Here is a 26,441-nt window from a genome sequence, read left to right as displayed (position 1 = left end):
GCCATTCCAGTAACACCAACCTACAGCTCCTTAAATAGGAGATGGAGACATCAGCTGACCAGCGGAGAACACTGGAGCTTGGTTTGGCTTGCAGCAGGCTTGGCATGGCAGTTTTAAGATGAGGAAGGACTGGGGCTTGGAGGTGGGGTGTAGGACATGGAAAATGGGAAGCGGACCTTACTCTGGCACTGCCTGAATCCATAGGAGAGTGGGTGAATTATATGGAAAAGGCTGGAGTCTGGACATATTATCATGGGCTGTACCAGGATTTATGAGCCCTGCTGTGGGTCTTTTTGCCAGTGTGCACCCCGCAGTGGTGAGGCTGATGCTGGTCCTGTGTCGAGGCAGAACTGGCCTTCCCTGTCCTCTCCGACAAGCCACGCTCACCTAGACACCCCGAGCCAGAAGAAACTTGATTTGCAAACACATCGACATCCTAACAATATCTATCTCCATCTCCTTTGCTTTCTGCCTGCCTTAAGGGAAATCTCTGATGCTCCCCTTCATAATGGTTTATCTCAGCAATTAATTTCCCTTTGCGTAATTACGTGGCCGGGAGGAGGGGGGGGGGGTAAGACAGGAGCACAAATGAGCATGGAGGAGCTCTAGGAAACCTTGCATCTGAGTCGGGAGTGCCAAGCAAGCTCTGCTGCTTGCATCCCTTGTGCTGTGCAGCAGGCAGCATCCCTGGGACGTGCAGGGTGCAGGAAATGTGCTTTGGGGACCAGGAGGGCTCGGCGTGCTGGAGCGTGGCAGGGAAAGAGCCCTCCAGGGCTCGGCGAGAGGACGTGTGCTGCCTCGGAAGAGAGAGCAGGCTGCTCGGTTTGGTGGAGGAACGGAGGAACTGCATGGCTGGAGGAAGGGAGGGGGGAAGAAAATGATGCAGCTTGTTCAGTGGATTAGGCAGCCATGCCTGCAAGTGGAGAACTGAAAGAGCCACAGCTCTGAAAGCCGAGAGGGGTTATTTGGTCCTGTCGCCTGACTGCCCGCACAGCAGAGAGGCCAGCAAACTTCACCCAGCGCCTTCTGCAGCAAGCCCAGCAATCTGCATAAGGCGTGGGCAAGCCTCCTAAGTTATGATTTGTACATTTTGAAGAGGGTTAATAGCAGCTGTTGGAAACAGCAGGAAAAGGGCGCCGGCGAATGTGAGCAGCTCTAGCAGGAGTTGCAGAAATTCGTGTTCATTGTGGCAGCAGTTTGGAGGCCTGGAGAGCTCGTGATGAGAGGTTTCAGAAAAAAAGACTGCTTAAATAGGAGAAGAGAGACCTCTGGAAACCACAGTGATGGATGTGCCTAACGTATGGAGGAAGGGGAGAGAAGTACAAGTCCTCAGGAGTCCTGCCCTGGGTAGTGGTGACCTTGGTCCAACCAGCAAAACTCAACCCTGCAGAACTGCCCACTTCCAATCCCAGCACCAAGGAACTCCTCAGATATCCCAGAAGTAGCATGCCACAGACAGGCTTTTTTGGGGAAACACTGTCCAAGTGTCACCCCATGTGTGTGAATTGCCCAGGGCCCGAATATCTCAGCAGTGCATCAGCTGATACCACCACTGATCCTCAGAGGGGACAATTCTCCCTCAACCTGGGGACTTGTCGGCAGCCAGCTTTCCCATGGGCTGGTAGAGCTGCTCACCCCACAAATGAGGCAGCGGTTTATGCCTCTTGGCTGGGACAAATGCCCCATGCTCCAGCATATCACAAGGACATCAGAATTGGCCAACTCCCTGTGGGTGCTTCCACAATCCTGCTCGTCTATCTATACATCTCCCCGTGCAGTGATACCTGCTCTACAACAGCTTTGTCTCTACATAATCCCTTCCACTCTCTCCACCCATCTATTTTTTTTTGGACTTGCTGAAAACTATGGTACCAATGACCAAGCTTTCTTTCCTGAGTACTTTTCAGTCAAGGTCCTACAGCCTTTACCTATAAAACCAAGCTCCTTATACTAAACTTAACACCATCAGAGCATTGCACAGGCATTGAACCGTTTGTCCTCCCAACACAAATCCAAACCTGGCCAGTTTTATCAGCCCACATACGTTAGGAGGGAAACTGAGGCAGGGGAGGATTGTGTTCACCCAGCGCCAGGCACCATACGAATGCTGGCACTTCCAACCTCAGCAGAGACAGCCTGCCTCCTCCTGATAATGTCATAATTCCTCTAGACTGGACTGGGTTTGTAAGAGCTGAACCTCATCTTTTGACTGATGCTGTGTGTTTGTTTGTTTTTTTCCTCAGCAGAACGAGCAGAAATGTTACCCAGCAAACGCAGCACGGAGCTGGAAGGAGATTTGTCCAAAGTGGCAGCACCTTACGCCACGGGTTGTGTAGCACAACATCCATCGGCAGCTGAGCGCGGGGGCACGGGGGGAGGCCGGGAGGATGGGGAGGGAAGGACGAGGGGGGCCACTTACATGGTAATGTTTCTGCACGGTTCTTTTGGATCATTATGCAGAGCTGTAGCACCAGTTGAGGGGCGCTCTCGAGGAACGTTTCCAGGAGGCGCAACATATTTACGTCTGCATATTCGTACATCATAGCCCAGTAGAAACGCCGCTGGTGTTCCTTCCGCCTCTGGCTCTGGATCCCCAGGTACATAGTTCGGATATACCTGCAGGAAACAGGAGGAAAAGCTGAGCGTGAGACTTCAGCAGGCAATAAAATCCAAGGGGAGTGGGGCTGTGGGTCAGGGCTATGGGGAGAGGGAGGATGTCTGGGGGAAAGGTTGTCTGGGGGGGTCACAGGTTTCTCCACAGCTCTAACAGCATCTCCTGCAGGATCCGAGGACAGCTCTTACAATGCACAAAATCTTCGACTTGCACCACCCAAATGTGAAGCACGAGGGTAAGAAATGCTCATGAAACACTTGCATGAGACAACAACCCCTCTGCATTGTTCTCTTGACAAGAGGGGAAGCTACTTGACAAATGCTCACTGTGACACTTGCTGGTGGCTTGACAGATTGTCTAAACCCCTTCAGCACTCTACCAAGGACCTTCCCTCACGGACCCCAGAGACCTGACCCCATTTTATCACAAGTGGAGCAACAGGACAGCACCGTCACCTTCAGCATGTGTGTGACCACAAGGCCACAGCTTGCCACTCATCAGCTACTGAGAGGTTTTGGGCAACGATGGACTAGAAGGAGGTGATGTGTATGGACAGATGCTGCTCTGTTGGCCCTGTTTGCTATCAGATGTGCAAGAGACCTAAAAACCTCACCCCGGGAGCACAGCCTCCCTCGAGAGAACCTCTGGCCAACCTCTAAACAGAAATGATCAAGTCAGGGCAGCACGAGCTGCCCAGATGTCACGAGACTCACAGTGTTTTAAGAAAGTAAGTGTCCTAGCAGGTTCCTTGCTAATTTTTGTTGATATTAATGATTTAATATCATCCCTCTTTTCTTCCTCACTAAGCTTGTGCTCTGAAATTTGGTATGGCAATCATTTCACCTAATGCTGACCCTAAAACTGGCCATGTAAGCTAGTCAACGGAGAGGAACATCCCCTCCCGGCACCATTCACCTGTCCCATCTCAGAAGCCAGCATGAGGGTGGGCTGAAGTGCCTTCTGGAGACACTGGGAAGGGTTTGGCCAAACCGATGAGATCATCGGGGCGAGATTGCACAGCAGGGAGGAGAGGGAGGAAAGGATGCAGGAGCTGAGAGCCCCCATGTCCCCGAGTTGCAGCACGGCACAGGGAGCTGGGAGAGAAGCAGCAGCTCTGCAAGCCCTGCCCTTCCTCAAGCGCCTCGTCCTTCCTCCTGTTCGCTGCTCACAACCACAGAAAATTAAAAAAAAATGAAAAAAGAAAAAAAAAAAAAAAACACGAAAGACACAGAGGACGCAAAAAATGCCGCAGGAAAACCACCAGATGGGGCTCGACACTCGAGAAACTGCTACACCAATCGCCCAGGACACTGGTGACAGCGGTGGGACAGCCCCAGCAGAGCCCGAGTGGGGTGGAAGTGCCCGTGGAACCAGCTGCTCTCCCCCTGACACCAGCTCTCCCCCTGCACGCCCGGTGTCCCCGCTCATCGCCAGCATTTCCCCGAAAATCCCCAGCCCCAAAAGCTGCAGGATGACACAGGAATCCTGCCTTCCCTTCGTATGCGCAAGAAATTAAATAAATGTTGTTTAGCTGGAAAGGCAGCGCTGGGGAGAGTGAGCTGCTGCCCTTGTTGCTCAAGGAGAAAGCAGAGGAAAGGAGCATGCAGCTCGTTTTCATAATGTCAGTGACACGGGACTGCCAAAAACAAAGGTGGTAGTGTCCAGAAGGTGCTGCCCACAGGCATTTGGGCAAAGACAGCATCGTCTCTGCCCAGCTTTCTCCAGGGATACATTCACCCAACCCATCCTGTCACCCTGTGTGGATATCCGCTCTCCAGGAGCTCCCATTCTTGCTATGACGTGAAGCCTAAAGCTGATGGTTAAGGCACTAATTTCTCATCATCTCAGCCCCAGGCAAGGAGAATTTGTTCCCTTTCACCCTGCAGCAGTCTTATACCCATTTGTACATGGTTACCATGTAAACCCCCAGTCTTCTTTCTTCTGACTCAATAAAAAAAATAATAAATTTAAAAAAAGGTATTTTTCTCTCAGTCCCTTCTCACAGCTCACTTTTTCTTGACCCCTGCGCTTCCACATTGCTGTCCCCAGCTGTTGATGGTTTTTAAGGCCATGTTTGCTTCTTTGAGGACTACAGGATGGCAGAAGCAAACTATCACGACAACACTGAGTCACTCAAACTGACCAAGAAGAAGCAAACAGAAGGGGCACCGTGTCCTACAACGATTTCTCTTTGAGCTCTAGGGATTCACCACCATCCCACAGCTCAATCATGAATGTTTCTGGCTGGCCACAGTGGGAGGAGATGCCACCTGTTCATGGAGGTAACACACAGAAAAGGATGTAAAAATGGTGGTGGCCCTGCTTGAGGACCTCCAGAGGTCCCTTCTGGCTTGTGTCGATCTTCTTGACAACTACCACCCCCAGGTCCTTCTCCTCAGGGCTACTCTCAATCCATTCTCCACTCAGCCTGTGTTTGTGCTGGGGTGATCACCCCAGCCCTGACTCAGGACCTTGCCCTTGGCCTTGTAGAACCTCATGGGGTTCTACAAGAACCTCATGGGGCCCACCTCTCAGGCCTGTGCAGGTCCCTCTGGATGATAGTTGGGGAAACAGAGTCACGGATCACCAAAAGGGCTTTCCTACAATCCTCTGATCAGGTGGAGAGGATATCCAAGATGTCTCAGTGACCACTCAGGCCTCTGACCACCACAGCACAAACCCAGGAGTGAAGCAGCACTCGGCCTCCTCAATGTCCTCCACACAGGGCAGATGTTTCCTTGATGCCCAGCCCTGCCCAATCTGCTCCGTGCTGGAAGACCATCAGGACAAACTTCTACTAGGACTACGACTTAAAGGAATCCCTTGGCATAATTTTGGCCAGCAAGACATCACCATGTCCCGAACAGAATCACAGAATTTCTAGGTTGGAAGAGACCTCAAGGTCATCAAGTCCAACCTCCAACCTAACGCTAACAGCCCTCCACTAAACCATATCCCTAAGCTCTACATCTAAACGTCTTTTGAAGACTTCCAGGGATGGTGACTCCACCACTTCCCTGGGCAGCCTGTTCCAGTGCCTCACAACCCTTTCAGTAAAGAAGTTCTTCCTGACATCTAGCCTAAAACTCCCCTGGCTCAACTTAAACCCATTCCCCCTCGTCCTGTCACCAGGCACGTGGGAGAACAGGCCAACCCCCACCTCGCTACAGCCTCCCTTGAGGTACCTATAAAGAGCGATAAGGTCGCCCCTGAGCCTCCTCTTCTCCAGGCTGAACAAGCCCAGCTCCCTCAGCCGCTCCTCATAGGACTTGTTCTCCAGGCCCCTCACAGCACATGAACAAAACAGCCCCAAGGACCCTTTGCAGCAGAAGGGAGATGAACTTCCCTTTGGTCCTCACCACCTTCCAGCCTTAACCCACACCCCTCATCTAACACCTCTTGAATTTTACCTCCAGAAAGGAGGGAAGGCTTGGACTTTTGAGCCTGCCAGGATGGCTCTGCTGTCACCAGGAGGTGTATATGAGGTGTATATGGGCTCTGCTCATCAGCCACATCAGGCCAGGACCACAGCCACTTCTTCCACGCGGCCTATGCTGGCAAGCCCCATCTCACCACCAGGAGATGACATACAACATAGTCTTTGGTCCATGCAGAAATACACTGATCTCTCTTTAGCATCCTTCAGCCCCAAATCTGACCAAGAGAGGAAGGGAGGGAGTAAAGACCCACTCCTCCTTGATATCAGTCAGCTGGGGAGTTTTCAGCCAAGAAAATCCTACAGCAGCTGGGAATGGCAGTGTTTCTACCTGGTAAGCTTTCAATACCTAATGCATAACTAATTAATCAATATACAATTTCAGCCAGCTTTAACATTGCCAATGCTCAGTCCTCTTTACAAACACGTATGCACAGCACTGGTGTAAGCAGTTTTATTGCATTATATCTCTTTCTTCTTTGTGGTATTTTATTTATTTGTTTGAGGGCTTTTTTCCTACTTTTATTAATACTGGTTAAGTGCAGACAAACTCTGAGAAAAAAGAGATCAATGTCATTTCACCTGAAATTTGTTGTTCTCGGTCAAGCCAGTAGCAAACAGGCTTCTATAATTAGACTTTCAAATCCATATTCAGGCCTGATCTTCAATCTTTAGCAACACGATGCTTCCTCTTATGTCAGTGAAAGCCATTCACTGCTCCGTGCTTTTGAAAATCAGGCTAATTTATTTATTTAAGAGCTTAATTTTGGATACAGAAGCCTAACTTTGGGCTCTTTATTGTTTTTTGAATGCTGGCTATTTTTGTATACGAGTGTGTGTATTTGTGTGTACTCGTGTATTTTTAGTTCTAAGTCCCATCGTGGCTTCAAGAGATAGAACTAATTTGGGGCTGGGGGGGGGGGAGAGATTGGGATTTTTTCCTTTAAATGCACAAAGGGTTGGCTGTCCCCTTCATTCTGGCAGGGTTCCCAGCATTCCTGTTGGTATAATTACCCTCACGCTTATTTACTATGTGTGCTGCAGCAGCACACAAACCGTGCGGGGCAAAGTCACCGCTGTGCCTGTGCCAAAACTCATTTTTCGAGGAGCCAAAGCCATCAGCTCCAGAAATGTGGTCAAATAATCTTTGGGGAGGACCCCAGGGTGCCACCAGGGGGGAGAAAAGGAGAGGTTCCTGCTATAAAAATTAAAACCGCCCACGGTCCTATGGAAAGGGATGCTACACGTGGATGACAAAGACCACTTAGCAGAAATGTTCAGAGACAGGATTATGGAGTCAGAGCCTCGGTCCGTACCATTAAAAAGAAACCAAAGAGCAGCCTTTGTCCTTGGCCAGCTGGCATCGCTTGATTCCACGTGGCTACATCCATGCTGGCTGGCCTTTGCCAAAATTGCCAGAGACTGCGTTGACACTTAAACAGTAGGGACTACTGCAGGATAATGTCTGTGCCTTGGCACGGCGCGGTGTACAGAGGCGGTTCCGAGTACCACCAGCAGAAAGCGCAGGAGGATGCCTCAGGCAACAGGCTGGCTTGAAACGAAGAGGATGCTGGTGTGTAAGAAGGCCGCAGAAGAACGTTTCTAAGACCCTGGGCTGTGTTTTGAGGGAATAACTGTCCTGAGGGCCTCTCCCACACAACCACAAGCTGACCAAGGTCAGGAACCTCACCCTTCATCTATAATAGTCAACGAAAGACGTGGGTCTCATCACTTTTCTTGAGGCCAACTGGCCAAGACTGACCAAAGAAATCGGCTCTGTCATGCCCAAAAAGCAGGTAGCAGCCTTTAGGCTCAGGATTGGGTATGATTGCTGGACCCCGCTCAGTCCTGTACCGTGCTGAGGTTCTGATTATTTGGGACAGCACGAGGACACCTTGACCAACTTAGCAATTATACTACAATTTAGCAGCCTGATGAAGTTATAGTGCCCAGGACCAGGTCTTGAAATTGCCTACAGGTATATGGAAAGATGGAAAGGAATGGGATTGAGGCTACTCAGACCACTTGCAACAACTTCATTTTAGGAACATCTTCTCGACCAAACACAACCAAACCTACTCCTGCTTTCAGAGAAGTTAAGTCTGGCTTAAAAATGAGAGAGCATTTCTGATCTCAGGGGTCATTTTTCAGCACCATAAGAGGGTCATAGACATTAGAGGACTTCTCACCTAGAGGTCAGAAAAGGACTGCTAAGAAAAGAAAAAAAATAACTCTGCTAAGTAGGTTGCAACTTACTCTTGCAGCAACTTAAATGCATGCCCTGTTGGCTTAGTGGGTTTTTCTCATTTCTCTCTAGCCAACTCTCCTCTCCCAGGGCACTACAGGCTCATGGCAATGTCCTAGGTGTTGCAGTAGCAATGCACATTGCGTGGGTGGCCAACATCTCCCTCACCATCTCGCAACACCAGCCTTCTCCCTGGTGCTCACCCCTGGGAGAAGAGGGGCGGGATGGGTCGAGTTATTCAGCTGGTGGCTCCCCCTCCTTCCACCTCCTCCGCAGGCACTCCTGCTAGCTCTTGCAAGGGGCCATTATCCTCATGCACCAGAGGGTGTTTGCAGATTAAAAGCCCACTCCTTGGAAGGGAGGAAACGAGGACATGTGTAACTGCTCGGCTGGAAGGCTTGAAGTGGAGGCTGGCTGAACATACCCTTAAAACGAGGTTATGTAAGGCCAGATCTCAGCTGGAGCGAGCTGGCATCCATAGGGCTCTGGCAATTTACACCAGCTGAGGCTTTGGCCCGCTTTTTTAATTTTAATGAATTATTTTCATTCTAACGGATATAAAAGGAATATAAGACGCAGCGCTCAAGCGACAGGGGAGCATGAAAGTAAAATGCTGTCTATTAAAAAAAATCAAAATCAAACTTTCAGTTACCACCACAATTAACGTGCTCAATATCAACATTTGTTAGCGATTTTTTTTTCTTTGTTATATTGTTGCAAGCTAGCAATAAGGATTCACAGATGGATAATTATTGTTCCTAGTTCGAGTATCAAAGTGGTAAGTGCGGACCCCATCCAGGTGCCGACACACCATGGCTTCATCTGGCTGCTTCCACGGCACCAAACTCCCCCAGAACAAGGGGGCTGCATCCAAACCACCTTGGGGAACGGTTCCTGGCCTTGGGCTAATCCCCGAAGGATTAGGGACCAGGCTTGGGACCATTGCTAAATTGGGAAATACCACTTGCCATCTCATAAGCAAGGAAGGAGACTTCAAATCTTCCTTGCAGGCCATCCCAACTACACACGACTAACTCTCAGGAATTTGGAGGCCTTCATCAGGGCCCTGATTTTCAGAGCTTTCTGAAGTCTTGCCTCTGTTGACATTTCTTGATGTTGTTTATACCTCAGAAGGAATAAAATGCAGCAAGAAGTGTGTTCCTCAAGTATTTCAGTCCTTCTGCCTTGCAATTTCTGCCCTCTTCTGCCTGGTAAACACGTTTCACTGTGCAACTACCCTTTATTTAGATAATCGCTTCTATCCGCACCTATTAAGCAATTAATAATCTCCATTCCCTGCCTGCCTTATTTGGGGAGAATGTTGCTAAACACAAAACAAGCTTGTTCTAAGCCTCAGGGATACTTAAAGCACTTCAGCGTGGGACATGACACCATTTATGAGTTCTGTAGACCAGCAGGTATTGGAGGACAGTGTCTTTCCTTGGACATAAAGTTTATCATTATCTTGGCACTGAACCTGGAACTCCAACATTGGACTTTGTTCACCTTTCAACCCATCACAATATTGCTGTGAGCCAGGAGCGGGCTCAGAAGTCACTCCCAACCAGATTACACCACACTATTCCATCAACAAGGCAAGAAAATTTGGTATCTTGGCCTGTATTAACATTTTTTTGAGTTAAACTGAGCCAAGGCCTGCCTCAACCCATTTTCTAGCATTTTCTAGAACCCAGACATTTCTGTTGGCTTATTATATCTCGTTCCCAGCTTGAAAACTTCTCTCTGAGTCAGATTCTCAACAGTGTTAGCCAAGATCTGTTTCCTTTAAAGCCAAAGGGTCAAGTCAAATCAAACTTTCTGAAACTCCCTAGTCCATGGAGGGGATAACCACCACTTCAGAGAAAATACTTGCCTTCAGGTGATTCATAACCCTACTCTTAAAACACATGCACGAGAGGGGATGATGTTTGAATGCCCATTTATATTAGAAGGTCATTTTGTGGAACTATTCGCAACCACAATATCTAAGTGAAAGAACGGTAGTGCCAGTCTTCTGCCGTGTGAGAGAAACTGTAATCAGTCTGTATTTTGAGCTAGCCCAGAGCTGTTTTAAAACACAGATGGCTTTACTATACACCAGCCATGAGAGATGCAAATGATCTATTTTACAAAACTTACACCGGGGAGGATGCTGTCATAGCGTGACAGAGTAATTTACGTTGGAAGGGAGCTCCAGACGTCTCTGGACCAACCTCCCCTCGAAGTAGGGATAACTCCAAAGTTAGAGGAGGTTGGTCACGGCTTTGTGCAGCTGAGAGTTGCAAATCTCCAGGGATGGCCACTCCAGGGCCTCTCTGGGCAACCCCTTCCAGTATTTAACCGCAATCGTTGCAGAAATGATTTTCCTCCCAAGATCATTTTCCCTACTTAAAGAAAGCCTACAAATCAACCCCCTCTTGAAAAGAGTCGATTCCATGCAATAGTTGGAAAGAGGCAATGAAATCACAATGCTGCAGGGTTGGTTTTTGTTTGTTTGTTTGTTTGTTTGTTTGTTTGTTTTAGGATCTGGTTCCCACAGCTTTGATATTTGCAGGTTGATTTGACTTGTGGCTGATTATCTGGGGGGGGGGGGGGGGGAGCTCTGGTGCAGACAGCAGGGAGCTGTGATTGATAATTTCAGGGTAATATTCCCAGCTCTTCTGCGATCACTGCTTTGGTTGCGACGCCAGCAGAAGGGGCCATGTACCCACACTGCCTCCTCCAGCAGTGTTCAATTCCCTTTTTACTGGTGGTTTAAGCGGATATTTGGGACTGCGAGACCACGTGGCAGAGCTGCAGGTCTGCTTTTCACCCTGCTGCCAGGACCGGGGTTCGTAACCTCCAAGAGATACGTAGGGCAGAAAAAATAAAATTGCACGCTTAGCCTGGCATACAGCAATTTTTTGCAAAAGTAGTCATGGGATGTTCATTACAGCCCCAATTCTGCAAGCTGCCTCCCCCCCAACCCAGTTATTCCTTGCCTACATCCCCACGGGCCGTGGGGCTCCCCGGGATATCTGTCATTTTGCAGAATCCCCATTTCCAGATCTTTGCTCAGTAAATCGATAGAGCAGCAGAGAAGAGTTTTGTAGCGGCAGCTACTACACTTTCAGGATGGGCTTGTAAAAAATCTTGTTTATGTTTTGGCTTGTCAATTATTTCACGAGGTGTACAGCCCTAAAACAGAAAAAATGAAAATAAATAATAAAAAAAAAGGAGCTTTTCAGCACCGTGCCATGAAAGTCTCCCAATTTTTATTTTAATGTGGGATGCATCTTCTGTGCTGTGCGAAGGAGCAGGCAGGGCAGCGGGGGCTGCAGGAGAGGGCACCCAAGTGCGGGGTGCTGCCGAGACGCATCACAGCATCTATCACACGTGGGATGGTCTCGCGTCCTAGCGCTGAGCCAAATGCCCTCTGCTGTCACAGATCGTCCCCAAATTAGTTATGAATTCTTAAGCCCCAGTGCCATTCCTATTTTACACAAACTTATTTACTTCAAGTATGCTCCGATACCCGGTGCTATCGCCTCTGGCAAAGCCTTCTGTTTTAAATCAAAGCTGCTAAACAGCTTTATGCAGAAAGAAAGAAGTTGAACTCAGACCGAATTTTTGCTTTGAGAGCATTTGAGCTAACAGGGTTTAATGGCAGGGTCCTTCTTTTGGAAATAAAAGCGGTCCCAATCCAGTAAACCTTACAAGAACGGATGCAAGACCTTGAAAGTAAATGGAGGTCTTTCGAGTGACCTCTTGGCTCCTAGCAAGGGAAGTTTCAGGGCAAACAAAGAGAAATGCCTGCAGGCTCCAAAATTGTGAGTATTCAAGGACGGGATGCTGCAGGGACACATGGGAATAGCCACCTTGCCCTTTCTATAGGATGGGCCACGTTACAGTACTTAACTTGGATGTCTTCAGAGAAGATTTGGCAACCTGTGGACTCACCAGAGCCACTGGAAATCTCTGGAGAAGCTGAGTGTGCTTTGGTTTGGGAACTAAATGAAGACAAGGAGGAGACAAAGACATATCTTTGTCTCCTCACAGCTCTCTGCAAGCCCCCAGGACCCCTTGGTGGAGGATGCAGAGTGGCAGAGAGGAGAGCACTGGCTGTAGCTATTTGTGAGCCCCTGGAGGACCTATTTTGGTGCCTTTTGTTTCTATGGGTCCTCAGTTTTCTGGAGGATTTCATAAGCCAGTTTTGGGGTAGCAGGTCCAAAGATCTGAACAGAGACAGCAGGCAGCCTGCAGTTTATACCCTCAAAAACTGATGTGGACCCCAGAACCAAAGGGGACCACTATGGGGTGCTGGTCTCAGTGGTCAGAGGGAAACGTTTTCTGTTCCCAGGCTCTGGCTGCTGGTGAAGGAGAGTCACATCTCCCACTGGGACATCAGGGATATGGATTCTGGGGTGGTATTTACTGAATGTACAGTATTTACTCTTTCCCTGGCCATCCAGGTCAGTGATGGTGAAGTAGGACCTGAAGTCACTCAATAACTTCCCCATGCAGCCACCCAGGGCTGCATCTTTGTGGAGCTGAAGGGGCCACCCCTGCTGGAGAGGACTGGATCCCCCCAGGGCCAGAAAAATAAATAAAAAATGGTGCTGCTCAGCAGTAACTGAGGATGCCAGGGTCCATCCCAGCCTTGTAAGGGACTGCTTTAGCCCTGGGGCTTGATGCTCAGCAGCACATCCCCGGCTTGTGGATGCTGCAGGGGTCAGCAGCATCCCCGGAGCAGGGCTCCCGACGCGGCGGCACTGCACAAGAGCTGAGGCTGTCGCCTTCGCTTTGCTGTCTGCTGGAGAAAAAAAAGGAGCTAAGATTTGGGTGAGCGCCTGCGAAATCCTGGAAGAACGGTCTCAGATCCCAGCTATTTTTAGTTTCGCAGAAACTGCGCATACATTAGCAGGGGCCTGCCTTCCTCTCCGGGTGCGCTGGGCTCTGAGAAATCACACGGCGTCCTCCCAGCCTGCCAGGAAAGCATTTAACCCTTGTTGTTTCTCTGCTGTCAGCCCCATCCACACCTTTGTGTGGACCCTGATGGGGGCCAAAAAGGGGCTGGGAAGGTCTTTATGGCCATTTTGGCTCTAGTCCGGTGGAGGAGGATTTGGGGTCTTGGCCCTGTGGCAATTATATCATTTGAGGTCAGGTTGGATGGGGCTTTGGGCACCCTGATCTAGTGGAAGGTCTCTGCCCATGGCAGGGGGCTAGAACTAGAGGACCTTTAAGGTCCCTTCCAACCCAAAGCATGCTATGATTCTATGATTACATCCAGGAGAAGGGGTCTTCGGTCTGACTGTTCCTCTCTGACTCCCATCACCATCAAATCTTGCTGGGAAGCAGCCTGACAGGGGCAGGGAGTCGTTCAGACCATTCGCAGGACCCAAGAGTTGATGCCTCATCTCCACCCCAACGACCTGTAACGATGGCCAAGCTGGATGCTGCTCATGAAATGCCACAAATTGCACCCACCAGGAGGTGCTTAACCCTACTCTGACATCTCCTGGCCACGCAATCTTCTGGAGAACCAGACCTCATCGCCATACAGTATCCTCAAATGCTCGGCGCAGCATCTCCTTCCTCCCACCGGCGGTTCCCCTGCTGCTCTAGACGTGTCCCACCAGGAAAAACATAAAGGGGATGAAGCCAGGGATGGGCAGAGGTGAGAGATGACAAGTGCTGAAATACACGATGCCACTGAAGGTGCAATTAACAGCAAATGATGGTGTTTATTTCTTCTCTGCTTCCTTCAGGAGCGGAGAAAAAGCAGTGCCCGCACGAGGCGCACGCAGCCCATCTCTGCACGTCACACCCACGGCGCCTGCCAGCTCCGCTGCCCGTGCACTTTAACATTTCCCAGCTCTTTAATATTCATCACCTCTGCCGCTTTGTGTTACTCATCAGCTATTCCTGGCCAGAGGAAATGTGCCGGCGGGTTGTGAAGCGTGTACGCGCTCTGCTCTTTAAGGGGGCTGCGAGTACAACTGCAGGCTTGCAACCACGCACGCACGTGCACGCACGTCCCGGGGCTTCGGAGGGGTGGCTACGAGGGAATCAAACGAGACCCATCACCCCCTTGAAGCAACTGGGGGGCTTTTCCAAGGCTGCAGAGATGTGGTGAGGCATCAAGAGAGGAGACATGGCACTTTTCAGGAGGTGCAGCAGCCCTTAACTCAGCGTGTTTGTGCTGAGCCCTGCAGAAACGCCCCTTTCCCTTTTGGCATGCTTAGGAAGTTGGCAGGAGCATCGTTCCCTGCCTCACCTGCAGTGATGTTAGGGGTCTCCTCCCATTCCTGGGATAAACCACGGGCATCCCAGCAGCTTGCCTGCTTGCAGCACTAATTCCAGCTGCTGGGGGCTCGGTGGCTCCCAGGAAGGATGTAATGCTGCAGCGCAGCAAGCTGAGCAACGCAGGAGCCGATGGGTGGCTGCACTTGCAGCTGTTGCCTTTAATAAGCAGCTCCTAATTAAGACTGGCTCTAAAAAACAGGGCAGAGAGGGCTACCTTCAAGTGGTCACGTTCAGGTGAGGAAACAGGTGCGGTATGGCACGGCATTGCCCTAATTTCTCTCTTTCCTTTTTTCTTACTAATTTAAAAGGAGCTTTTTGCTCAGAGCTTCAGAGAAGTGAAGGCACCTGAGCACGGCTCCTCTCCTCCACCCTGCGGGCACAGCCGAGCCTTCTCGCTGCAGAGCACGCAGGCTGGAGGTCAGTTTGTCCGAGCGACACAAACACAGGAGTTTTCTACCAGCAGGTCAAGTGACTTTCCCCAAGCTCCTGGGGAAATTTGGGTGCTGAGGGGGGTGTCCCTCAGCTTGGGAGGTCCTCGTCTCCCTGCCCCTGCTGGACCAGCTCCTCGTCTCCTTCGGGACGTGCAAGGTGAGCGCCTGGCACCGATGCAAATAAAGCCTTTCCGTCTCACACCCGTCCTTTCGACCTCCTGCTACTCAAAATGCTTCCCCAGCCCAGTCGAATGCCTCTCGCATGCCTGATAGAGCCGACGCAGCTGCCCCGTGCCATGTGGGGGGATGTTTGCATTAACATTGACTATCGTGAACGCTTAGACGAGATATCTGCCAGCAGCACCAATAAATTGCTGAACGCATTGATCTAGACGTGACTCAGGAGTCACCACTGAATAATCCCTTCAGGCACCTTCCTCCCAGGCTGAGTTGCTGCTCTCATCAGCAAAGCAGTCGAGGTCCCTTCCATCTTGTGATTCTCCAGAGGCTGGCCAGCTCAAATGACACGTGGGGGCTATTGATCCCTGTAATGAATGAATGGATTTTCCCCTCCTGTGCTCACGCACACACGTGGAATAATTCAGTCCCTCCATCATTTACTGCCCAAGCACCTCTCCAAAGTGCAAACGCCACCTTTTCCTGCCGGCGTTGCACCCAGCCTCCAAAACCCTGATTTTGGCTCCTCTCTTCTCTCCTGCCTCCTCTGATCTTGTCTCTTGGAGGCAGGATTTAACCTTGTGCGGCGATGTAAGGATCCTAGGCAGTAAGGACATGAAAGGTTTCCTCCCAAGAAGGAAGGCGTGTGGCCAAAGCGGCTGGGTGAGCTTAGGCTGTGTCGGATGCTGCAGATTTGGCTGGGTCAGCCAGTGTGGGGATGGGCCTGGCAGAGCTTCCAGCCCTCCAAGGATCTGCTCTGAAACAGGAGCAGGGTGGGTGTCCTGGCCACGGAGGAGCCGAAGGAAACACAGCAAGGGGTTTTGCACTTCTGGGTCAGAGCAAACACACTGTATGCTTTGGGGTCAGCTGAGAAGGAAAGGGATGTCAGGTCGCCCTCTCCCTCTAAAAGTTAAGCCCTGAGTGGTTAAAAAGATGCAGCTTTACTTGATGCTAAGCATGTCAGTCCAGAAAGTAAATCCCCCAAATCCCAGTCTAAAGCTTCAGGAACCCAAGTCCCCAAGGTGAGTCAAACTACAGCCACAGCAGGACCTGCCCAGCACTGGTGACAGGTCTTGGCCACCAAGAGGTTTGTAATTTCCTCATTTTCTTGTGGGCCCAAATCCCTTTTTGTTGGTTCAAACCCCTTCTTGTGGGTTCAAAACCCTCCTTGTGGGTTCATGGCCCTTCCTGTGGGTTCAAATCCCTTCTTCTGGGCTCAAACCTTTGCTAGGCTTGAAGGAAAGCTTTGACCTTGGCCATCAACATCATGGATGAACCCATTAACCACCCAAGGAGAAGAGGCTCTCAGATTCCTGCTCTGGGGCTGCTGTGCAGGATATCTAACACCTAAACATCCCCCGAGACTCGGAAGCATGTCAGGAAGACTCTCATCTGCTCGATTCCCCGCAGCCAGAAACGCTTCTTCAGTGCCGTGGAGTGGCCAATTGCCCTCGATGATCTCGAGGTCTCTTCCAACCTAGAAATTCTGTGATTCTGTGATTCTGTGAACATGATCTCACCTGGACACCCTGATGGAAAAGGGGATGCTGCAGGCTTGAGTCCTCCCCAGGCTGCGGAGGTAACTGAGCCTCCATCTTCTACCCCCTGCCCCTTGAGGTGACACCGATCCTGTGCCTTATAAAGTGGCTTCATGGACGAATCTCCGAATGGGATTTCCTTTCTTACTTCAGCTGCGTAAAATTAGGAAAGCTAATTTGAGCCCATCAGCTCCGTTCCATCTTTTATCAACAGAAAGCTTTCCAGAAGGCCCTTCGACCCATCCCAAAATAAGTGTCTGCTACACCTCCTACAGATTTTCTGCCTCCTTCCCTTGACTACAGCAGGGTCCTGAAAACTAGCAGAGATTTGATGGCTGATACCAGATGTCTCCCATCTCCTTGGCGTCACTTTGTTATCAGATCTCTCACCTCCTCACCATGATTTTGATAAGCCAAAAATCATGAGGCCTCACTTGCAGTGGATACACATATTTCCCCAGGGAAAAGACGGAGGGAACAAGGAGAAGGGGGCAGTGCTAACAAGTCGGGAAGGATTTTTCCATGGGAAGTAAGGTCCTCAGTAAAACTGAGGGTATTTCCCTATGATAGCTAGGCAGGAGGTCCCAGCACTGCCTGGGAGATTTACTGATCCAGCCAACTCTTAACCCAGAAATATTATCTTCTGGGGAGCAAAGAAGATGGCACACTTCATGAATGTCCAGAACAGCTCCTGTCCCATGTCTTCTGGGTCCCTCCTCAAGCTCCAGCCTAACAAGGGGGTCTTGCCTTCCAACAAAAGCCCCATGGAGGACAAACCCATGCATAATGCCCAGCTGGCTCCTCCAAGGCATCCCTGAAGAAGCTGGAGAGCATCAGGTAGGACACCAGGCAGACACAAGACGTGTGCCCTTCTGGACCCGCAGTGAGGGCAGCACTGGGATACCCACAGCCTTGAAGGTGTTGGATGCCGAGGTGGGGACAAGGAAAAAGAGACCCTGGAGCTCACCCTGGAGGGGGAATCTCTACCAGGAGAGGTCCCCAAGCCGGACAAGCCAACTCCACCCTGCCACAGACAAGGAAGCAGGCTCCCCTCCTCCCCCTGCCAGCAGTTTCTCCGTCCACCCTTTGCCACCGGGGCATCGCCGAGTTTATTCACCTCCAGCACGGAGCTCTTGTCCCTCCCTGGCTCCTGCTGCCCACTGCAATCACCAGCTGCAAGAAACCCTCGCCGAGAGACGGGCAGCAGAGCCTGCACGTCCCTGCAAGCCACAGCTACCCGGCCCTTCTGTCCTCGCATCCCCCCGGGGCTGCCAGTCCTCCTGTCACCAGCGATGCCCTCTGACAAAGATGTCACCGTGGAGCGCTTGCAAAAGAGAAGCCGCATGCAAAGCAGGTTTTGCAGCTCGCTGCTCTGCTCTGGGTAGGTCTGTAGGCAGCAGGGAGTGGGATTTGGGCACGGTGCACCTCTCCGAACAGCTTCGTTCCTTACAGCAGCAGGGAAGGTCGGGCTGGGAGGCATGAAGGAGCAGGATGGCAGGCACACGGCGGGGACAAGACGTTGTCCACAAAGCTCTGGTATTTCTTCAGCCCTCTCGTTTCCTTTCTGAGGACCAGCAATCAGTTTTATAGGAAGCCCAAATCCTATTCAGATTAATTCCACACACCTGGTTATTCAACTCTTCCACCCCATCAAACTCCAAAAATGTTATCCAGATCCTCTTCTCCCCTCCCACCCAGCCAGTCCCTCTGCCCACTGTTTTATAAATGCTTTCCTCTACAAATGGGTAAAGCTCCTTGTCCCTGGCTGCACTGCAGGGTTGAGAGACCTGGGCACAGGACCCGGGAGTCCTGGCTCCTAGGTATCACTGTTATTTATATTACAGCAATGCTAAAAGGCTTCTGCTGAGATCAGAGTTTGATTGTACCGAGGCCGGTTCATACAAATAGCAAGAGACAGTTCTTGCCCTAAAGGATTTACAATCTAAACTGACAAGGACAGAGACACAGCAAAGGAAAGGATGTGTTATTAACAGCAGGGGACCGAGGCACTGAGAGATGCAATAAATTGCCTGCGGTCACAGAGGGAGCTTGTGGAAAGAGCCAAAACCTGACCCTTGGTTCCTCACCGACGCTGTCTTGTCTCAGCCCAAGGTGCACGTCGGGAAATCAGGTGAGGTCTTGACCCAAAAACCCCAGCATGTCCAGAAAGGAGGAGAAAACCCCCCTCTGCCACCACCACCCCCAGAATCATTATCATCCCGTGTCACTTGGCTTTGTTTCTCCCAGACAGGTCCCCTCTGAGCCCTGTTAGAGGGGTCTGGGTGACAGCGGTGTCGCTGCCCATGGGGTTTTGCTGGGGCTCAGCACCACTCATCCCTTTGCCGTGGGCTTCCTTCTCTTCTCCAGCACTAGGAAAAGAAAGCTCTGCAGTGGCTGGAAGCTGCTGATGCCTCTTACCGCGGTGGATGCTACAGGAAAACAAAGCTTTGCTACAGCATCTGGCTGCAGTAAAGCTGATAAATGGCTCCACACTCCCCAAATGTTCATTCCTTTTCTCCTGGTTTCCGAGGCAATTTTCTACGCCCAGGAGAAGAGGACATGGGGAAGCTCAATCGGGCTCTGACACGACATGAGCTCTGGACAGGCTTGGCTTTCTGCAGCCCCACCAAGACAGCCTGCAAGCGCTGGGGATCCTGCACAGCCACTCGACTGAGAAATGGCCATCGAGATTTAGTTGCTCAGATCTGGCCCAAACCAACCAGTCCTCCCCAGAGATCTCCTGGATAAAGTTTGGGAGCGAGGATGAGTCGGGCACTATTACCATCAAGGAACATATTTAGCCACCCTGCTTCAAGGGAGGAGAGATGATCTGGATGGATGCAACCAGCCCACGCCAGTTGGCCTTGGGGCCAGGGAATTTCACTTATGAGGAGGGAGTGTAGCCTTTTGGCTGCATGAAAACCTGAAAACCCAGTTTTTTATCGTGCTGTTCCAACTGGACTGGCTTTAGCTGCTTTGGTTTTCCCCTTCGTAAAAGGCATTTTTCATCAAAATGATGGAACAGGGTTGATTGCTGGTGGTGGGAGATGGCACACTCTTCCATGGGAAGGGCACCGTGACTCCTCAGCTGACTCGGGACAAAAAAAAGTGTGGATACAGAGACTGCCTCCCCCCACAAATCCATTCAGTACAAGGCGGACCCCCTGCCCTTCCATTGCACATGTCTAGAAAATAAATTTCTAAAAAATAAATTGCTCAGAAGTCCAAATGCTCCGGTTAGGTCCCTTGGTCACAACTCACTCCTGTACCTGGGGAAAAGCAGGAGAGCCCAAATGCAGCCTTCATAAACCAGGCCAAGTCCTTCTGTGGGCTGGGAAGGAAGATGAAGATGAAATAACATTTCCTTAGGGAAATCTACCTGAAAAGGTGGGTTTCTGAGGTCACCTGCCTCATCAGCTTCGCTAGGTTGGGCACAATTTATTCAGCTTTTGATGTAGGACCGCACCACACCCCTCATGGCTATGCCCCAGCATCCCTGGCCCTTTCCCTAGATTTTGGGGTCATTATTACACCTTTTTCTACTCTGAAGCAGTAATAACAAGTCACACCTTCTGCCCAAGGGTCCAACTCTCCACCACACACAGCAATAATGTAGGAAACATCCCTCCTCTAGGGAACCTCCTCTGGCAGGGGGGTTGGACCCGATGAGCCCTTGAGGTCCCTTCCAACCCCCTACAGTTCTGTGATTCTGCGATATTTGGTCATTTACAAAACCCATTTTCCTGAGATCATCCTGCCTCCGTTGGGCCATAGCTCCATCCCATTGCGTAACAGCCCTCCTCTCCCCGCTGCCCCAAAATCCACGCTGGATTAAAACTGGTTACGGCACCAATAAATAGCTTCCCGCTGTGCCTGCTCCCAGCAGCTGCACGTAAGCCTTCGTACGCAGCCACGGCAACGGGGAATTCAGATGATTTGTCTCATTTCATCTCTCCCCCCCCCGCCCCTTGCAGCACGCTGTCGCGGGAGCAAACATTGCCATGAATTATTCGTGCCAAACCATGGAGTCCCCGCACACTCCCTCCTTTACACGGTGTTTACGGAGCAGGAGCATCAGGTGAGGAATGAGCAGTTTCTCCTGGCATTTCTGGAGCCAAGAAAAGGGATTTTTTTTTTTTCTTTTTTTTTTTTTTCTCAGCTCTCATTTCCTTCTCGCCACAGCCTGCTTATTTGCTCAAAGAGATTCGTGCATCATACTCCTGAGGCATCCTTTCAGTAAAACTCCAGTGCAAACCAAATGAAGGCAACGCAGCTTTTCTTCATGGCCCAGGTCTTTTAAGGGCTTGTTCCATGTTCTAGTGGTGTCACCAAAGCCTGGCAATGCCACTCAAAGGCCCGTGATTTGAACCAAGTGCTTTCCTCCACGGCTGTGAAAACTGCAGCGCCTTCACCCATTCGACTGAGTAATGGGAGTGTTTCTGCAAGCTTGCCATGATAATTTAAAATCAATGTTACTTTTGTATCCCATTAGAAGTTTGGCTATAGGAAATGAACGCTTTAGTAAATCATATAATGCTCTGCAAAAACAACGCCGCACACTCAACTGTAGCACTGTGAGGTTGGGTTGGCTTTCAATAAAAAAAATAATAATACAATGGATCTGTGTATTGTAATTCAGAATTCAAAAGTAATGTACTTTTGTAGCACGTCAGACCTTTCTCTCCTACTCCAAGGGAAACCCATGGGGGAAGGAACCAACGAAGGGTCTAAAAGAGATGAGCTGCAGGGGGTTAGGGTGGCCTGCTGGTTACAAGGTACAGTGGAGAAACCAATTCATCCTCCTGTCCCTCAGGAATGATGCTCAAACCCTCTGAAAACCAAAAGCTCTACGTCCCATGGCAAGCGATCTGGGCTTACCAGGATGGCTTTCTGTCCATTTTCCCACCAGTGAGCAGAAATTGCAGAACCTATTGGTTACCTGCAATAAAAAGCTTGCTTAAAAAATACACACTGAGATAAAAAAAATACCTGTCTCTGATTTAAATTGCTCCAGCCATTCAAAGGCAAGGTGTTTCATGCTGTCCAGACCTCCAGATTACCCAGCCCAGCTCTTTATATGCACACTACCAAAAAAAATATAAAAATAGGGATTAGGCTGGGCCTTCATCTCCTCTCTCAATGATGCCTGCTTTCAGCCCTTGCTGTCAGCAGTCCCCTCCCTCCATCAGAGGAATCAAAGGCGAAACCAGCTCCGACAGGACAAATAATAAAAGCGCCGGCTCCTCGCTCCGGAGCCACGAGTCATTAGGAAGTTCCTGCCTCCCTCCCGGTTGTGCGCTAATGAGCAGAGGGAATGGCTCTGTTCTGCGTTGGGGAGAGATGAAACCAGCCCATCGGTGGCTTTGAGAGGAAAGCTGCTCCCCTCCCAGGCTCTGCAAACCTTTATCACAACCGGCGTGGGCAGCCTGAGACGAAGGATGGGGAGAGGGGAGAGCGGCTGCTGGCCGGATCCCGTGGGGATGCCTGGTTGCAGAAAGCCCCTCTGATCAGTCCCCGCTGCCCCTCGCTTACTCCAGCGTGTTTCCCATCCAGGTGGGAATTTAAAGAGCAAAATGGATTTGGGATGCACCCAAGGATGCACACTGCAACCTGCTAATGGACAAGGGAGGGCGGACCTAGACCCATGAACCTCTCCAGCGGTGTGGCGAGCACGGAGATCCCAGATCCCCTGGGGACAGATCTGGTTTGCCTTCCTCAGCTTGGTGGGGCTTGTAAAATAGGGGCAAGAAGGTAAAATTGAGATAGGTGGGACAGAAAGACCATGTTCACACCTGTAAAACTACCTTCTGCCTGTTGTCCCCCTCTTCCCCATATGTGCCAGACACACCCCACCCCTGTACATCCCTCGTCCGCTGCTTCTGGAGCAGGAACCAGAAGACCACCATGGCCACGAGTAAAGCCCTTCCCACAAAAACTTTCCCAATGCAGGTGTTTTCCTCCTAAGACATTACGGCATCTTCCCTTGGGGGAAGGTAAGCAGCTCTGCTGTCAAACGTGGAGAAGGCTATAGAGTAAAAAATGAAAATTTCCTTGCCCCATCCTCTATCATCCCCGATCAGCGAGAGTCTGCCTGCGCTTGGGGCGCAACGTCCAAGACAATCACGGCTGACAGTGCCTTCAAGGGACGCTGTCAAAGAGTTTTAGGCTCACTGTTTGTCAAAGGAAAGCCTTCGCGACCAATTGTGTGGGAAGGAGCACCTCTGTGGGCAACTGGTGAGGCTTCACCCCTGGTTCCCACCGCTTGGCACCACTGTGGAATGAGGCTACCACCCCTGAAGGTGAGTGTTGGGTCAAAGGGGCAGTAGGAGAGGTTGGGTGAGGGGTCGGGCAAGGAGGAGGGAGAGGAAAGTTCTCATCAGGTGGGTGGTGAAGATGCTGCAGCACAACCAGCCCTGCGAGATGCCCTTCTCTTCTCCTTCTGGTCCGTATCCTTCTACAGGTTTGGATACTGCCGGTGACCAGCATGACACAAGATGTTGAAACCTTGGGTTTGTGGTGAATGGACGGGCACTAGGTCACTCATGTCCCCAGCATCGGACCCTGGCATCTACCAGACACCCTCAGCGGTCAAGAGAGAACAAGGGGCAGCCACAGAGGGCAACTGCTCTCAGGAAATCAGCCACCTGCCCTGAGTCATCGTCTCTCTGGGGTGAGGAGTGTAAAGGCGAGGTGGGCACCCAAAAATCATGGGCAGAACAGCAGTGGTGGCTGCCAGGGGTGGAGGATCCATCCAGGTGGCAGCTGGGGACCTGATACCCGTGTGTCCATCTGCACCAGTAACACAAGGTGCCCTTCACGTTCATCATGAAAAAAAATAAGTTGTGTGTTGTTTTTTTTTTTTGTTTGTTTTTGTTTTTGTTTTTGTTTTTACAGTGAGAGCCATCTGATGTGTTTCAGAGATCTGCTTTAGGCTGAGATGAGTTATGGGTTTAATTATAAATTATATAGCTCATTTTGAAGCATCTCCATTGCCAGCACACCAAGTCAGGTGCGGTAAATCTCATCCTTCTGGTCCAACCATCCTCCTATTTAGAAATTGTCTATATATTCACCCGTTTCCATTTTCTGACACTAGACTGTTGCCTCACTTTCATCATTCCCAGGAGTTCACCCACAATGACTCTGGAATTAATATTTTAAGAGTTTGTTGGTTTCTTTGTTTGCTTTTAAATTTATAAGCACCACACTAGGCTGTGTATACCAAGGAAATTATCCCAAGGTTCATATATATGTACCAACCTATATACATACATATCCATGACTTATTTGTTCATTATCTTTGTATATACATGTATCCGTATGACTGTATTTAAGTACCCAGCATGTATAAATATAAATATATATATATATAATGTATATGTTATATATGTATACATTATACAGTATATATACTTATATATGTGGTATATATAAATGAATAAAATTTATGACATTTTAAAGAATAAACAGTATTTGTATACATGCCATACATATGACCATATTATTGTATTTTTACCCATTTATACTTCTATAAAACAACTTTCTGCTGGTGAGCCAGGTCAAACCAGGAACTGGTGTAAATATGGGAAATCAACTTGAAGGTCAAGCTGGAAGAAATAGGTGCATATTTTGAAGATTTTGTGTAAAAGGCACTTAGAATGATTTGGGAAAAGGTCTTTTTAAGATCCTATGAAATGTTATGTCCTGGCAAAAGTGTTCTTCCTGATTGTATTTCACTTTTTCAGCTTCATATGAAGTGTACATCAGCAGTAGCAGTGTCTGAGATGACCTGTCAGTGAATCATGTGTTATCATGGTAAAACATTCTTTAAAAATACAATAAGAAATGCACAACTATCACTTAATACAGCTTGAATCATCATTTCAGGTAAGGCAGAGGGTTTCTCCCTGGTGATCCAAGGAGGCAGCAAGGCCCCGGTACCCCCTGCTGCAGTCACAGAATAGGAGAAAAGCTTCTTTATCCAGCTCCTGCCCCACATGGAGGCACCAAGAGACCATGGCCAAGCTCTTGCTGTCCTTCCCATGTCCCCACACCCTCTGAGGTGTTGCAAGAGCCCAGCTCTGCTCACCCCAGCACCTTTTTTCCGGCACCCCGCTGGTGCCCTGTCTGCCTGCGGTGTCAGGCCCAGCCATAGACGGCGGGGATGGATCGAGTCTCCTCACAGCACTGTTGGCAACCGGGATCACATCGTGGCTCTCGGGCACCAAATGAGCACAGAAATGACTAGTTTGACTTTATATGAGGTCACACCTCGATTACTGTGCTCAGTTTTGGGCCCCTCACTACCAGAAGGGCATGGAGGCCCTGGAGCATGTCCAGAGAAGGGCCTGGAGCACAAGTCCTGTGAGGAGCAGCTGAGGGCACTGGGGGTGTTTGGTCTGGGGAAGAGGAGGCTCAGGGCAGACCTCATTGCTCTCTGCAACTGCCTGAAAGGAAGGGGTGGGGAGCTGGGGGTCGACCTCTTCTCACAGGTAACCAGAGATAGGACCAGAGGGAATGGCCCCACAGAGGAGAGAGGAACAGCCAGCACACAGCCCCCGGGCAACCCTGGAGAATCACTAAAGCAAGCAGTAGCAATTGGTGAGCTACTCGTAAGCTGGGCGTCTTCTCCCCTGCTAAAAGCTTTGCCTGTAGTGCTGAAGGAGCGGCTTGCGATAAATATATATATATATTAAAAATATCTGCTCTGACAAGCGTGAAGCTGGAGAGCAGGGAGGGAGGGGAGGAGGCAAGGCGGGTAGGAATCATAAATCAAAGTGTTTCGCTGCTCCTAATTAAATCCACCAACCTGTTTGTAAGAAAACCCCACTGGGTCAATAGGAAGAGACAGGGATGGGAAGCTGCCACCACCTCATGGCCTCTGAATACGGTGGCCTCGGTACCTTTAGACTTTGTTTTCAGCTTCAGGATGCCACCAACCATCTGTGCCAGCCAGGGAAATGGGAGGAGGAAGAGCAAACACAGTTCAAAGTGTTGTAGGCTGTCAGGGAGAGGTGGAAATCAACCCACTGAACCACGACCTCTTCAGCCTGGTGGCTACACCAGCTTTCTGCAATTGTCCCAGCCCAGAAATGGGTCAGGGGAGTAAAATCGGAGGAAAGGGAGGACTCAGAAAGGAAGGAGGCAAACCAGGAGTCACGCTACTGCCTCACTGTCCAGGATGCTGTGTGCCCTTGTGGTCCCCACTCACCTCCAAGAGGATGAAACAGAACCAGGAAAGGTTCAGAGAAGGGTGATGAAGGTGGTCAAAGGGATTGAGCCATTAAAAGCCACCACATGGGACAAAACTCTTCAACCCAGAAAAGGGACAAGTGGCGTGATGCAAGATTAACAGCTTTAAAATCACGAGTGGTCTGCAGTGAAAGGTTTTGCCAGCAGGAGCATCGTATGCCATGGTTAGGTGCCAGTTCAAAACTACCAAAGGGGGGATCCAAATTTTATTTTATTTTTTATTTTTTACCCAGCGCAGTTACACTGGGCAACTCCTTCTCATGGGATACTCTGGCTGCAAACTTTAAAAAAAAAAACGAACAGACAAATTCAGCCACGGAGGAAAATTCTGTCAGTGGTTATTAAGATAACAGCACCACATCTGGCGCAGGGAGGAGCCTCCTGGGAAGCAGCAGCGTGTGCTTGCCCTGCTCCTCCACCACCCTGCGATCGCTCAGCCTGTGCCTGATGGACTTCAAAGCTG

General features: G+C 50.1%; 1 protein-coding gene across 1 annotated transcript in view; it reads right to left on the bottom strand.

Moving 5' to 3' along the window:
* Positions 1–26,441, bottom strand: part of XKR6 (XK related 6) — a 125,642-nt gene that overhangs the window by 18,829 nt on the left and 80,372 nt on the right. The window contains exon 2 of the mRNA XM_032185497.1: positions 2,420–2,616. Coding sequence (XP_032041388.1) covers positions 2,420–2,616 — 197 coding nt within the window. The remainder of the gene's footprint in view (positions 1–2,419; positions 2,617–26,441) is intronic.

This window comes from Aythya fuligula, chromosome 3, assembly GCF_009819795.1.
Source record: "Aythya fuligula isolate bAytFul2 chromosome 3, bAytFul2.pri, whole genome shotgun sequence".
NCBI lineage: Eukaryota > Metazoa > Chordata > Aves > Anseriformes > Anatidae > Aythya > Aythya fuligula.
Note: the sequence above shows the minus strand (reverse complement) of the source record. Positions and strands in the feature narration are given on the sequence as shown.